This window comes from Hemiscyllium ocellatum, chromosome 18, assembly GCF_020745735.1.
Source record: "Hemiscyllium ocellatum isolate sHemOce1 chromosome 18, sHemOce1.pat.X.cur, whole genome shotgun sequence".
In the NCBI taxonomy this organism is placed as follows: Eukaryota; Metazoa; Chordata; class Chondrichthyes; order Orectolobiformes; family Hemiscylliidae; genus Hemiscyllium; species Hemiscyllium ocellatum.
This window is the reverse complement of record NC_083418.1, coordinates 37,793,873-37,806,560: the sequence shown is the minus strand read 5'-3', so window position 1 is coordinate 37,806,560 and position 12,688 is coordinate 37,793,873. Positions and strand designations below refer to the sequence as shown.

The 12,688-nt window shown below is 42.9% G+C and overlaps 1 protein-coding gene across 7 annotated transcripts in view; it reads right to left on the bottom strand.

The window, feature by feature from the left end:
* The window catches only part of abcc8 (ATP-binding cassette, sub-family C (CFTR/MRP), member 8), a 226,633-nt gene that overhangs the window by 157,453 nt on the left and 56,492 nt on the right, over positions 1-12,688 (bottom strand). For all 7 annotated transcript variants that reach the window (XM_060838873.1, XM_060838872.1, XM_060838875.1 and 4 more), the window contains one exon: positions 5,547-5,735. In XM_060838873.1, coding sequence (XP_060694856.1) covers positions 5,547-5,735 — 189 coding nt within the window. The remainder of the gene's footprint in view (positions 1-5,546; positions 5,736-12,688) is intronic.

The window sequence follows — 12,688 nt, the reverse complement described above, 5'->3', positions numbered from 1 at the left end:
AAATACAGGTATAACTTTTAAAAAAAGGGAGAGTGTTTAGCTGTATAGGAATAATAAATGTGCAGTTTAAAAAGCTCTGTGGGTCCTTATATTGTTATAAGTGAACCTGAGACCTTGGCTGTTTAGTTGATGTCTTATCTCCTAAGCAGTAGTGACGTTTGAAATGCTTAGAATGTTGAGAAGGAAACAGGAAGAGACAGAGTTTTCCATCCCTTGCTGATACCAATGTATGTTCCTTTTCTTTTTCTGATGCTCTGCTGTGGTATCTATGTGACTGTCTGTGTGGAGTTTGTATATTCTCCCCGTGTCTGCATGGGTTTCCTCTGGGTGCTCCATAGAACATAGAACATAGAAAAGTACAGCACAGACCAGGCTCTTTGGCCCACGATGTTGTGCTGAGGTTTAATCCTTATGTAAAATATAGTAACTTAATCTACACACCCCTTAACTCACTGCTATCCATGTGCATGTCTAGCAGTCACTTAAATGTCCCCAGTGACTCTGCTTCCACCACCACAGCTGGCAATGCATTCCATGCATTCACAACTCTCTGCGTAACGAACCTACCTCTGACATCTCCTTTATACCTTCCTCCTAATATTTTCAAACTATGACTCCTTGTACCAGTCAATCCTGCCCTGGGGAAAAGTCTCTGGTTATTGACTCTATCTATCCCACTCATTATTTTGGATACCTCGATCAGGTCTCCTCTCTTCCTCCTCCTCTCCAGAGAGAAAAGTCCAAGCTTATTCAATCTTTCTTCATAAGGCAAGCCCTCCAGTCCAGGCAGCATCCTGGTAAACCTTCTTTGCATCCTCTCCAAAGTCTCTGTATCTTTCCTATAGTAGGCGACCAGAACTGGACACAATATTCCAAGTATGGTCTCGCCAGGGACTTGTAGAACTGCAGCAAAACCTCGCAGCTCTTAAACACGATCCCCCTATTAATGAAAGCCAAAACACCATATGCTTTTTTAACAACCCTATCCACATGGGTGGCAACTTTGAGGGATCTATGTACTTGCACACCCAGATTCCTCTGTTCCTCCTGTCTTTAATCCTATACTTAGCATTCGAATTCAACCTTCCAAAATGCATCACTTCACATTTATCCAGGTTGAACTCCATCTGCCATTTCTCAGCCCAGCTCTGCATCCTGTCTATGTCACGCTGCAGCCTGCAGTAGCCCTCTATACTATTGACGACACCTCCAACCTTTGTGTCATCTGCAAATTTACTAACCCACCCCTTAACCTCCTCATCCAAGCCATTTATAAAAACTACAAAGAGCAGAGGCCCAAGAACAGAGCCCTGTGGGACTCTACTCAACATTGTCCTCCAGGCAGAATACTTTCCATCTACAACCACTCTCTGTCTTCTGCCAGCCAGCCAATTCTGAATCCAGATAGCCAAATCTCCCTGTATCCCATCCTTCCTGACTTTATGAATGAGCCTACCATGGGGAACCCTACCAAATGCCTTGCTGAAGTCCATATACACCACACCCACTGCTCGACCGTCATCAACCTGTCTTGACATCTCCTCAAAGAACTCAATAAGATTTATGAGGCACGACCTGCCCCTCCAAAGCCATGCCTACTGTCTTTAATCACACCATGCTTTGCGAAATAGTCATAAATCCTATTCCTCAGAATTCTTTCCAAAACTTTGCTGACCACAGACCTAAGACTGACTGGTCTGTAATTGCCAGGGATATCCCAGTTACTCTTCTTGAAAAGAGGAACAATATTCGTCTCCTTCCAACCCTCTGGTATGACTCCTGAGGAGAGTGAGGAGGCAAATATCCTCACCAGCGGCTTAGCAACTTCCTTTCTCACTTCCTGAAGCAGCCTAGGATAAATCTGGTCTGGCTCTAGGGACTTATTAATCTTAACGTTTTCCAGAATTTCTAGCACACCAACTTCATCAATCTTGATCTGGTCAAGACTGTATACCAGCTCCGCTAAGTTTTCATTTACAACGAGTTCCCTTTCCTTGGTGAAAACTGAAGCAAAAAACTCATGTAGGGCTTCCCCTATCTGCTCAGACTCCATGCACAAGTTCCCTCTGTTATTTTTGATCGGCCCTACCTTTCTCCCTGATCATTCTCTTATTCCTCACGTATGAGTAAAATGCCTTTGGGTTTTCCCTAATCCTTCTTGTCAAGCCTTTTTTGTGCCCCCTCCTGACTCTCCTCAGTCCATTTCTGAGCTCCTTTCTATCAAGTCTGTAATCCTCTAAAGCTGTGCTAGATCCTTGCTTCCTCCACCTTACGTAAGCTGCCTTCTTCTTTTTGATGAGAAGTTCCACTGTTATTGTCATCCAAGGTTCCTTAATCTTACCCCTTCTTACCTGTCTCAGAGGAACAAATTCATGCATCACTCGCAACATCTGCTCCTTAAATAGTCTCCACATGTCTGCTGTGACCTTTCTGTGGAACAATTGCTCCCAGTCTGTACTTCCCAACTCCTGTCAGATACCTTCATAATTTCCTTTTCCCCAATTAAATATCTTCCCTCAGTAACTGCTTCTTTCCCATTCCAAGGCTATGCTAAATGTGATTCTGGATTAGTGGTGCTGGAAGAGCACAGCAGTTCAGGCAGCATCCAAGGAGCAGCCTGAACTACTGTGTTCTTCCAGCACCACTGATCCAGAATCTGGTATCCAGCATCTGCAGTCATTGTTTTTACCTCTATGCTAAATGTGAGGCAGTTGTGATCAATGTTAGCAAAGTGCTCTCCCACCGTGAGATCTGATACCTGTCCTGGCTCGGTGCCGAGCACCAAATCCAAAGTGGCCTCTCCCATCATTGGTCTATCTACCTACTGAATAAGGAACCCCTCCTGAACACACCTGACAAAAACAGCTCCATCCAAACCATCTGCAATTAGGAGGTTCCAGTCGATATTGGGAAAGTTAAAATCATCCATAACAACAACCCTGCTACTTCTGCATTTTTCCAGAATCTGCCCGCCTATGAGATCTTCAATCTCTCTACTGCTATTTGGTGGTCTGTAGAAAACCCCCAATGCAGTGGCCATTCCCTTGCTGTTCCTAACTCTCACCCATACGGACTCAGTAGACAAACATTCCTCAACAACCTTTGTTTCTGTAGCTATGATGCACTCTTTGATTAGCAATGCTACACCCCCTCCTCATTTTTCACCCTCCCTGTTCTTTTTAAATGTTCTAAACCCTGGAATATCAAGAAACCATTCCTGCCCCTGTGGAACTCATATCTTCATTATAGCCACAATATCGTAGCCCCAAGTATTGATCCAAGTTCTAAGTTCATCACTTTTATTTCGGACACTCCTTGCATTAAAACAGACACACTTTAACCAATTCCTTTGTTTCATCACGTGAGAAACCTTCCTGAAAGATTCAATACATCCTGTCACTGCCCATCTGCAACGGACCCCCTCTCAGACGTGTGGCTTTGATTCCCACCCCCCCGCCAAACTAGTTTAAATCGTCCTGAATCACACGAGCAAATCTCCCACCCAGGACATTTGTGCCCCTCCAGTTCAGGTGCAACCCATCCTTCATGTACAGGTCCCACCTTCCCCAGAAGGTATCACAATGGTCTAGGTATCTGGAGCCCACCCTCCTGCACCAGCCTCGCAGCCACGTGTTAAGCTGCATTCGCTGACTATTCCTCATCTCACTATCTCATGGCACCGGTAGCCAACCTGCGATCACTACTCTACTCGTCCTGCTCTTCAGCTTCCAACCTAACTCTCTGTGGTCAATTTTAGGTCCTTGATCCCTTTCCTGGCTATATCATTGGTGCCAATATGTACCACGACTTTTGCTTCTCATCCTCCCCCTTCAGAATCTTGTAAACCCGATCGGTGACATCCCAAACCCTGGCACCAGGGAGGCAACATATCTTCCGGGAGTCCCGTTCCTGACCACAAAATCTCCCGTCAATCCGTCTAACTACTGAGTCCCCTACCACTACCGCTTTTCTATTTTCTCCCCTTCCCTTCTGAGCCACAGTGCCAGGCTCAGTGCCAGAGACCTGACAACTATGGCTTTCCCCTGGTAAGCTGTCCCCACCAGCAGTATCTGAAACGGTATACTTATTGCTGAGGGGAACGGTCGCAGGGGATCCCTCCTCTGACCGTCGGTTCTCTTTCCTCCCCGGACAGTAACCCAGCTGTCCTGTGTCTGGGGAGTGGCCACCTCCCTGTACATCCTCTCAATTTCCCCCTCAGCCTCCCAGATGATCTGAAGTTCATCCAGCTCTAGCTCCAGTTCCCTAACTCAGTTTTCGAGGAGCTGGAGTTAGCTGCACTTCCTGCAGATGTAGTCGGCAGAGACATGTGAAGTATCTATCACCTGCTACATTCTGCAGGAGGAACATGCAACTGCCCTTACATCAATATCCCACTATTCTGAAAGCCCGCACAGAACTAAAAAAGGAAGAGAAGAAAAAAAAAGAGAAAACTGAAAACTTACCTAGTACGGTTAGAGTTGGTGAGTGGGAGGGAGGCCCTACAGTGTAGGGTCTCGGGTTTAGATCTTACCCACTTAAAACCTTTCCAGAAGTCCTTTGCTCCTCCCTCGCACCTCTCGGCAAATGGAGGCCCCGATGCCTTCATCAGGTAGTTGGGAGCAGTGCTCCGAAAGCTAGTGCTTTCAATTAAACCTGTTGGATAATAACCTGGTGTTGTGTGATTTTTAACGTAGTGTACTATGTTATGGATCAGTGTGGCAATTAAGAGTTAAGGCTAGGATATCATTAGTCCTTTTTAAGATGGTTTTCGCATCCAATTGGTGAGGGGCTTCTTGCAATCATTTGTTGTTTCATGTGGGTGGTCTCTTTTTTCATACACAAAGACATCATCACAAATATGTATTGTTCTACTTCTTATTCCTTCCTCAGCCAACTGCAGCCATGATGTCAAGAGCAGTTAGTCTCACCTCACCTGAAGTTTGAGAAGGCAGAGTGAGAGGGCTGCTGAGAGACCTGTATCAGGATCTATGGACCGTGAATATAGAGTTGAAAAAGCTAAGAATCAGATAGGTAAATGATAAGCAATAGCAAGATGAAAAGAATGTTTTGTCTACAAGTCATTGAATATGTGGATATGCAATAATTAGCAATGTTTTGAAGGAACTGTGTGAATATTTGGCTGGGAATCACATTAGGAGTTAATAGAACACTGATCTATACTACCGAATTAATGAATGCTAATATATTGTGTGTTGAATGAGCCATGGAAATATTGTGCAGCAGGGAGTATTCATGTTTAACTGCATTATGGAAGATTAGCAGAGATGTGAGCCATTTTACAGTTACTTGTAATAGACTTCTTTCTAAACAAATTAAAGGAATACACAATCTATTCTATTTGTTAATAAGATCAGGAATGACTGATCTTTCAGATCAGCAGCCATGGAACAAACTTGTTTATGTATTTGCTTGCTGGATGCTATTTGTTGGAGAAATTGGGATTCACCATGCAAGTTGTATAAAACAGATTTTCTGTGAGCCCAATGCTCGATCTATGTTTTACAACAGCAATTAAACTGCTGTACCTGTGGACGAAAGGTCTTGTTCTCATCACTCAGGTGATGCACAATCCCGGAGATGCAGAGTGGACCTGCAAAACCCAGCAAGTCTGCCAGAATGCGAAATGTACTGCTGAGAACAATGGGATGACCAAATGCCTGCCGCAGCACACGCCAGATCAGCTTTGAATCCTGAGGGCTGACCGTAGTTTTCATCTACAACGAGAAAACACCACATTTCTCACCACCAGAATTATGGCACCATTCTCCTGTATTGTATTGATGAACAAATTTCAAAAGTAACTCACTTGTCAGCGATAATACTATCTATTCAAACTTTCTTTTTACTTAAAATGTAAATATTTCTCCATGTTGAAAAATAGGTTCACATGAAAAGTAATAACATTAAGGATGTCATTTAAGAATACAATTGAATCATTTCAATCTAAATTATCTTGCGTTACTTTATTTTGCAACATTGGTGAAGTACATGACAACATTTGCAGAAAAAGATTCCAGGCAAAGTAATCAAGTGGAAATACTTAGTAGAATTAAGAGCAGTAAAAGATGGAAGACTCTGGTGGAAGTTTTATACAGACCTCCTGAAAGTAGTGATATAGTGTCTAAGATGTATAAAAAGAAAGATCAGGAAAGCATGCAGTAGAAGGAAACGTATTATATTTTATAAAACGTTATTTCAGATTCAATCCAGGAGCATTAATGTTACTGGCAAGTGCAATATTTATCGTTCATCCCTAAAGGACGTTGAAAAGATGATGGGTGTAGGTCTGCTTTCTGGAACTGTTCCAGTAGCCATGGTGTAGATACACTCACAGTGCTAACACGGAAGGAGCTCCAGAATTTTGCCACACTGACAGCGAAGGAACAGACAAAACAGTTCCAAGTCAGGCTTGGGACTGTTCCCATTTTGAAACTGAAATAACTGTACAGAGGCCAGTACCTCAACATCTTTAAATACACGTGCAATGTCTTATATTGATCCAGTTCTCTCAGAGCCAGCTCTCAGAGTGAGCAGACCCTCTGACACTTCTGTTTTTAATCTGTCAGTCAGAGCTCCTTGATTGGACCTGATTTTAGCCCCAATCTCATATTCTATGAGATCCACCTGGTTGACCTCTTTACAATCACTAAATCCCTCCCTTTCTGATACTGAGGACATAGGTCAGTTCTTTCTCATGTAGCTCCCGCTGGGGCATTTTAGCACCGGGTCAGGTTCCTCTGACTCTGTCTCGAATATGGGTAGCATTTATTGAACAAGAGCTCACCTCTGGCAACTGGAGTGCCTCAGAAGAAATTCATTCTCTTCCTCAGGCATCAAAGGCATTGAGAGGTGACGACATCTCAGATTCCGAGGTGCCTTCAATGCCTGGTGGAGAGGAAGAACTGACAGTTTCGGCCAACCTTTCCATTCCATTTGCAAGTTTGCAGCTTTTGTATGGTCCATGAGCTTGTTCAGGACCATTGTGCCTCCCTGAACTTCATACAACATTAGACCCGATCTCACGTTGACCATGCCTCTGACCCATGCATGGCCATTCCCATGGCTCTTACACCAAACTTTGTCCCCTGAAGTAAATTGTCTTTCTCTGTTAGCAGACTTTGTGTCTAGCATTGGCATTCATGATACTGTTTCATCAGCAACCCCCATACGCCCTCCCCCCCCCCACCCCCCAAGATCTGGGAAAATCAGGTTTAACTTGCTGTTGAGCCCTCTTTCCCCATTTGTAGCAACTCTGCTGGAGCTATCCCTGTGGTTGCATGAAGGGTGGCCCTAAGATCAAATAGGAACTGGCACAGTTTGGTACCTGGTGAAGTTGTAGGCTGTTCCTTTAAAGTTCTGAGGAAGGGACCCAAAATGTTAACTCTGATTTCTCTTCATAGATGCTGGTGGACCTGCTGAGCTTTCCCAGCAATTTCTGTTTCTGTTTCAGACTTACAGCATTCGTGGTTCTTTCTGCTATTCCTTTAAGCCTACTGTCAAAGTTTGGACTGGATAGCATGGAGCTGTGCTTATGGGTCAAATGCTATTCCACTTTAGGAAATGCTCAAATTCCCTGCTAGGAAATGATGGCCCGTTTTCTCTGATCAACACTTCCTGGACTCTGTGTATTTCAAAATATGCACGCATTTTTTCTATCATCATCCCTGTGTTTGACGAATGAAATCTGTACACATGCAGCCACTTTGAGTGGGCGTCCACAATGACTAAGAACATTGAACCTTTGAAAGGATTGGCAAAGCCGACATGCAATTGTGTTCAGGGATTACCCAGCTGTTCCCTTGAATGTGGGAGAGCTATTGGCAGTAGTTTTTGTCTTTGTTGTTACTCTGTGCACTGTCCCACCAATGCGGCTATGCCTTCATCCAATCTTGGCCAACAGACATAACTTCTCACCAAAATCTATATGTTGGAAATTCCTAAAAGGCCCTGGTGTACATCAGCAAATATCTGGCAGCAACCTTTGCTTGGGACAATCATTTTTGCATAATAATATGTTGTCCTCTACAGTGATCTGGTCTCTCAGGTCCGAAAAGGCCTTTTGGTTTCCCCATCACCACCAGCTATTCTAGTATAGTGAGGATCAGATCTGAAATTGTCAGCTGTGACTAGAGATGTGTTCAGAAAATTTAAAACAATTACTTACTCTTCCAGAGGCAGGAGCACCGTTGGGATATCTGCCATCAGGAGGTGGATTAATGCATCTGCAGTTGCTACTTGGCCTCTCAGACAGTATTCCAATTTGTAATTATATACACTTAGTATTAGAACCCACTACTGAATTTGGCCTGTAGCTATAGGCGGCAATGCGTTGACCTCTTTAACTAGACCCAGCAGTGGTGTGGTCCCTTGTTATGACCAATTTGCATTTGTAAAGGCTTTGGTGGAACTTTTTGATGTGAAGTATGACCATCAAAACTTCCCTGTCCATCTGGACATATTTACATTCTGCATTAGCCAAACTCCTGGATGCATACGCTATTGGGCGTTCCTCTCCATTGGGCCACCTATGAGTTAATACCATCCCAATGCCATATGGGGAGGTATTGCAAGACAATACCAGATCTTGCTTGGGAGTATAGTGTGCCTATATATTAGAGGATGATAGCTGCTTCTTCATTTCCTTGAAAGCTATGACTTGACAACACGACCATTTGATGGCTGACCCACTTATAGGAGTTGATGGAAACATGTCAGAATGGAGGCCAGGTTATGTATGAACTTACAGTAATAGTTCACCAGCCCAAGGAAAGACCTAAGCTCTGGTACAGATGTAAGAGCCCGGACACCTTTGATCAATCTCCAGTGGGTGTAATCCAGGCTTGTCCACTCTGTAGTCCAAGTAGGTCACTTGACGTGCCTGGGACACATACTTTACTTCTGAGGTGTATGCCTGCCTGGGATGAATGTCTAAGGACTATGTCCAAGTTCTCTAAGTGCTCTTTATTCGAGTTCCTTGTTATTAACATGTCATCTAGATAAATGGCAATATGGGTAGAACTTGAAAAATGTTCTCCATCATCCACTGGAAAATTGCACACACTGACGATACACAAAATGGCAGTCTTGTATTTTGTACAAATCCTGATGGCATGCTAGTGCTGCCCATTCTGCAAACCGGATTGGTTTGATGATTCCTTCACTTTCCAGCCTCCTGATTTTCTGCTTGTACTTTAGCTTGTAAGGCAAATGGCACTGGGTGGTCCTCACAGAATGGTGGAATTGCTTCCTGGTCAACATGACTCCTTTGATTGTTTCTAGATCTTCCTGAAAAATGTTTGGTTATTTAATTAGAACTTCCCACAGGGCAGCCATTTTCTAATCAAAACATGTTGAGCTAAACTAGGTGAATCGTTCTGAACTAATTTTTCCCTATCAGGTTTGGGCCCAATTCTTTTACTACAATCAGTGGTAACTGAACTAGCTGCTTCTCTGAGACTGGGACTGAATCTGTAAAGGTTCCCTGGTGTAGGTTCTCAGTCTAACAAGGTCTTGTGCAAACTTAAAGGTTGGAGTCCAGAATGAATTTTGTTAAAGACTGGTTCTGTGATTACTGAAATGGCTGCATTGATATTGACCTCCATTAGAACAAGATGACCATTTAACTAGACATTTATGTTGATCGGTTCTGATTTGGATGCTGGGTGTGCACTCTCCTGGATTCTGGCCTAAGAGCCCTCATACTCCATTCAGGCCTAGTGGGATTCTTTTGCTGCCTTAAGTCTCTATACCAGTAGCAACCATAATGGCTTGCCAGCCTGGATCCTGAAGAAAAGGTTAACCGTTTGAGGGAGGCTTGGCTTTGTTTTGGAGATTTGCTGTGGGCTGACCTAGAGTCCCCCTGCTCAGGATATGTCCTCCTTAGGCTGTGCAATTGCCTTCACTCAAGTGGTATTCCCAAGCTCAGGCAAACTGGTGGAATATCCTGAAACCTCATATGTTCCACTTGCTGCATTTTCCACTGATAAAGCCAGTTGTTAGCCCCTGTTTGAAGTTCAGTTGGAATTATCTAGTAGGAGCTTTTGCATGGTTACATCATTAATTCCACTTTCGTTGCTACTGACATAGCTGCACATCAATCTGTATCCCGTAACCAAGTGAGCCTTTATTTGCATGCAGAAAGTCTTTGACACTGATCCAATTCTCTCAAAGTCAACTCCTGGAGTGTTAGGATGTCTTTGATGTTCACCTGGGTGACCTCATTACAATCCCTACAGAGTGGTGCTGCCAAAAGTGCATCTGCAGATTTTCTGCAGTTTGTCTTGTAGATGGGACACATTGCTGCCATTGTGCACTGATAACGTAGGTTAGCAAAAGTTAAAGATAGTGGATGAGGCATCAAAGCATAATAATAGTCCTGCCTACAAAACTGGCCACACCAGTTGAATTCATCTTTATGTCTATTAATTTTGCTTATCTGTTTGGTTTTCAGAATGCTGCAAAACATCCCCTATTATGGAGGCTGAGTCTAGAATGTTGTCTATCTAATTACCAGTCTACGTGCAAATACTTAAAACACATTGAAATATTGCCTATGTTGAATGACTATAGAAATGTATAGATTAGATTACTTACAGCGTGGAAACTGGCCCTTCGTCCCAACAAGTCCATACCAACCCTCCGAAGAGCAATGCACCCAGACCCACTTCCCTACATTTACCCCTTCACCTAACCTTACGGGCAATTTAGCATGGCCAATTCACCTAACCTGCACATTTTTGGACTGTGGGAGGAAACCGGAATACCTTGAGGAAACCCACGCAGACACGGGAGAATGTGAAAACTCCACACAGACAGTTGCCTGAGGCAGGAATTGAACCCAGATCTCTGGCGCTGTGAGGCAGCAGTGCTAACCACTGTGCCACCGTGCCACCCAATGTAATAATGTAATGTAATAAATCTTCCTATTTATCAGATATGAATTTAAATGTAGTCATGATATATTAAGTGCCCATTCATCCCGCACTGAAAACATTCCCAGTGTTGGGCAGTGGAATGGCAGGTGATTAAAAAACCCAGCCCTCTCATTTCACCACTATTTCTGTTTTTATTTTAGGATTTTGTTTCAGTAAATATATATTGAGATTGGATTGGTTGGGCACAGATTCACCAGAATGAAATAGAATTTGAACTTGACTTATATACTTTGGGTTTCAAATGTTTATCTATGTAAAGATCATAAAGGTTCGATTGGGTCCACACAAATAAACAAATTACTTTGGATGGTAAATTCAGAATTAATTTCTTTAAATTTATTCACAGAATAACCAATCTCAAATGTCCCACAGAGCAGTTAATAGTCAGCTACATCGCTGTGCGTCTGGATGTAGGCCAGACCAGGTAAAGACAGAAGTTTCCTTCCTTAAAAAAAATGAATGAACCAGGTGGGTGTTTTGACAATCAACAACAGTTTTATGATCATTAGCTTCTTAATTCCAGATTTTTATTGAGTCCAAATTCCACCACCTACTATCTCAGGAGTCAAACCCAAGCCCCAGGCCTCATGAACCTGAGAACAAGTTTATAATCTAAAAATTAGATATAGGTTCTTTAGGAGCAGAATAAGGGAGAACTTTTTCACAACAAGAAGTACAAATTTTGAACTCTTGCTTTCAAATGGCCATGGGTGCGAGCTGAATTGGAATTTTCAAAACAGTTATCACGAGAATTTTTTTGTTAACTAAAGATATCAATGGATTTTTGCAAGGTTTGTGAAGGTTTGTAGCTCAGGTTGAGGTTTAGGGTGTAACTTTGCTCGCTGAACTGTAGGTTTGATATCCAGACATTTCATTACCTGACTAGGTAACATCATCAGTGGCGACCTCCAAGTGAAGCGAAGCTGTTGTCTCCTGCTTTCTATTTATATGTTTGTCCTGGAAGGGGTTCCTGAGGTTTGTGGTGATGTCATTTGAGGGGTTGATAGATGGTATCTAGATCTATGTGCTTGTTTATGGTGTTGTGGTTGGAGTGCCAGGCCTCTAGGAATTCTCTGGCATGTCTTTGCTTAGCCTGTCCCAGGATAGATGTGTTGTCCCAGTTGAATTGGTGGGTTTTTTTTAGATCTAGATACCATCTAGGACAAACATATAAACAGAAAGCAGGAGACAACAGCTTCGCTTCACTTGGAGGTTGCCACTGATGATGTTACCTAGTCAGGTAATGAAACGTCTGGGTATCAAACCTACAGCTCAGCGAGCAAAACTACACCCTATATCAATGGATATAGAGCAACAAATGATTTTTGAACTTGCGTTTCAGTTCAGTCATATTCTCACCAAATTATCAAATGAACAAAAGGGGTTAAATGGCCAATTCCATCCCTATGCCAAATCAATATCTCTCTCAGTTTGTTCATTATACATAAATAAAAATAGATTCCATCTTACATTCAAACTTTAGTGCATTGACGATGATGTATTCTAACCCTATCATTGCACTGAAAGAAAGACATTCTGTGTGTGTGTGTGCATGAGTGTGCTTGTATGCACATGCGCATATGTGTTGATCTCAATATAGTCTAAACTTTATTATTTTTAGAGGGTGATTTCATCTTCAGATGTTGAAGTCAATGTTAACAAAACTACTCAGATAATTAAATGGTGTGGACATGTTTGGAAAATGTCATGATGCACACATTTGTAGAGAGGTT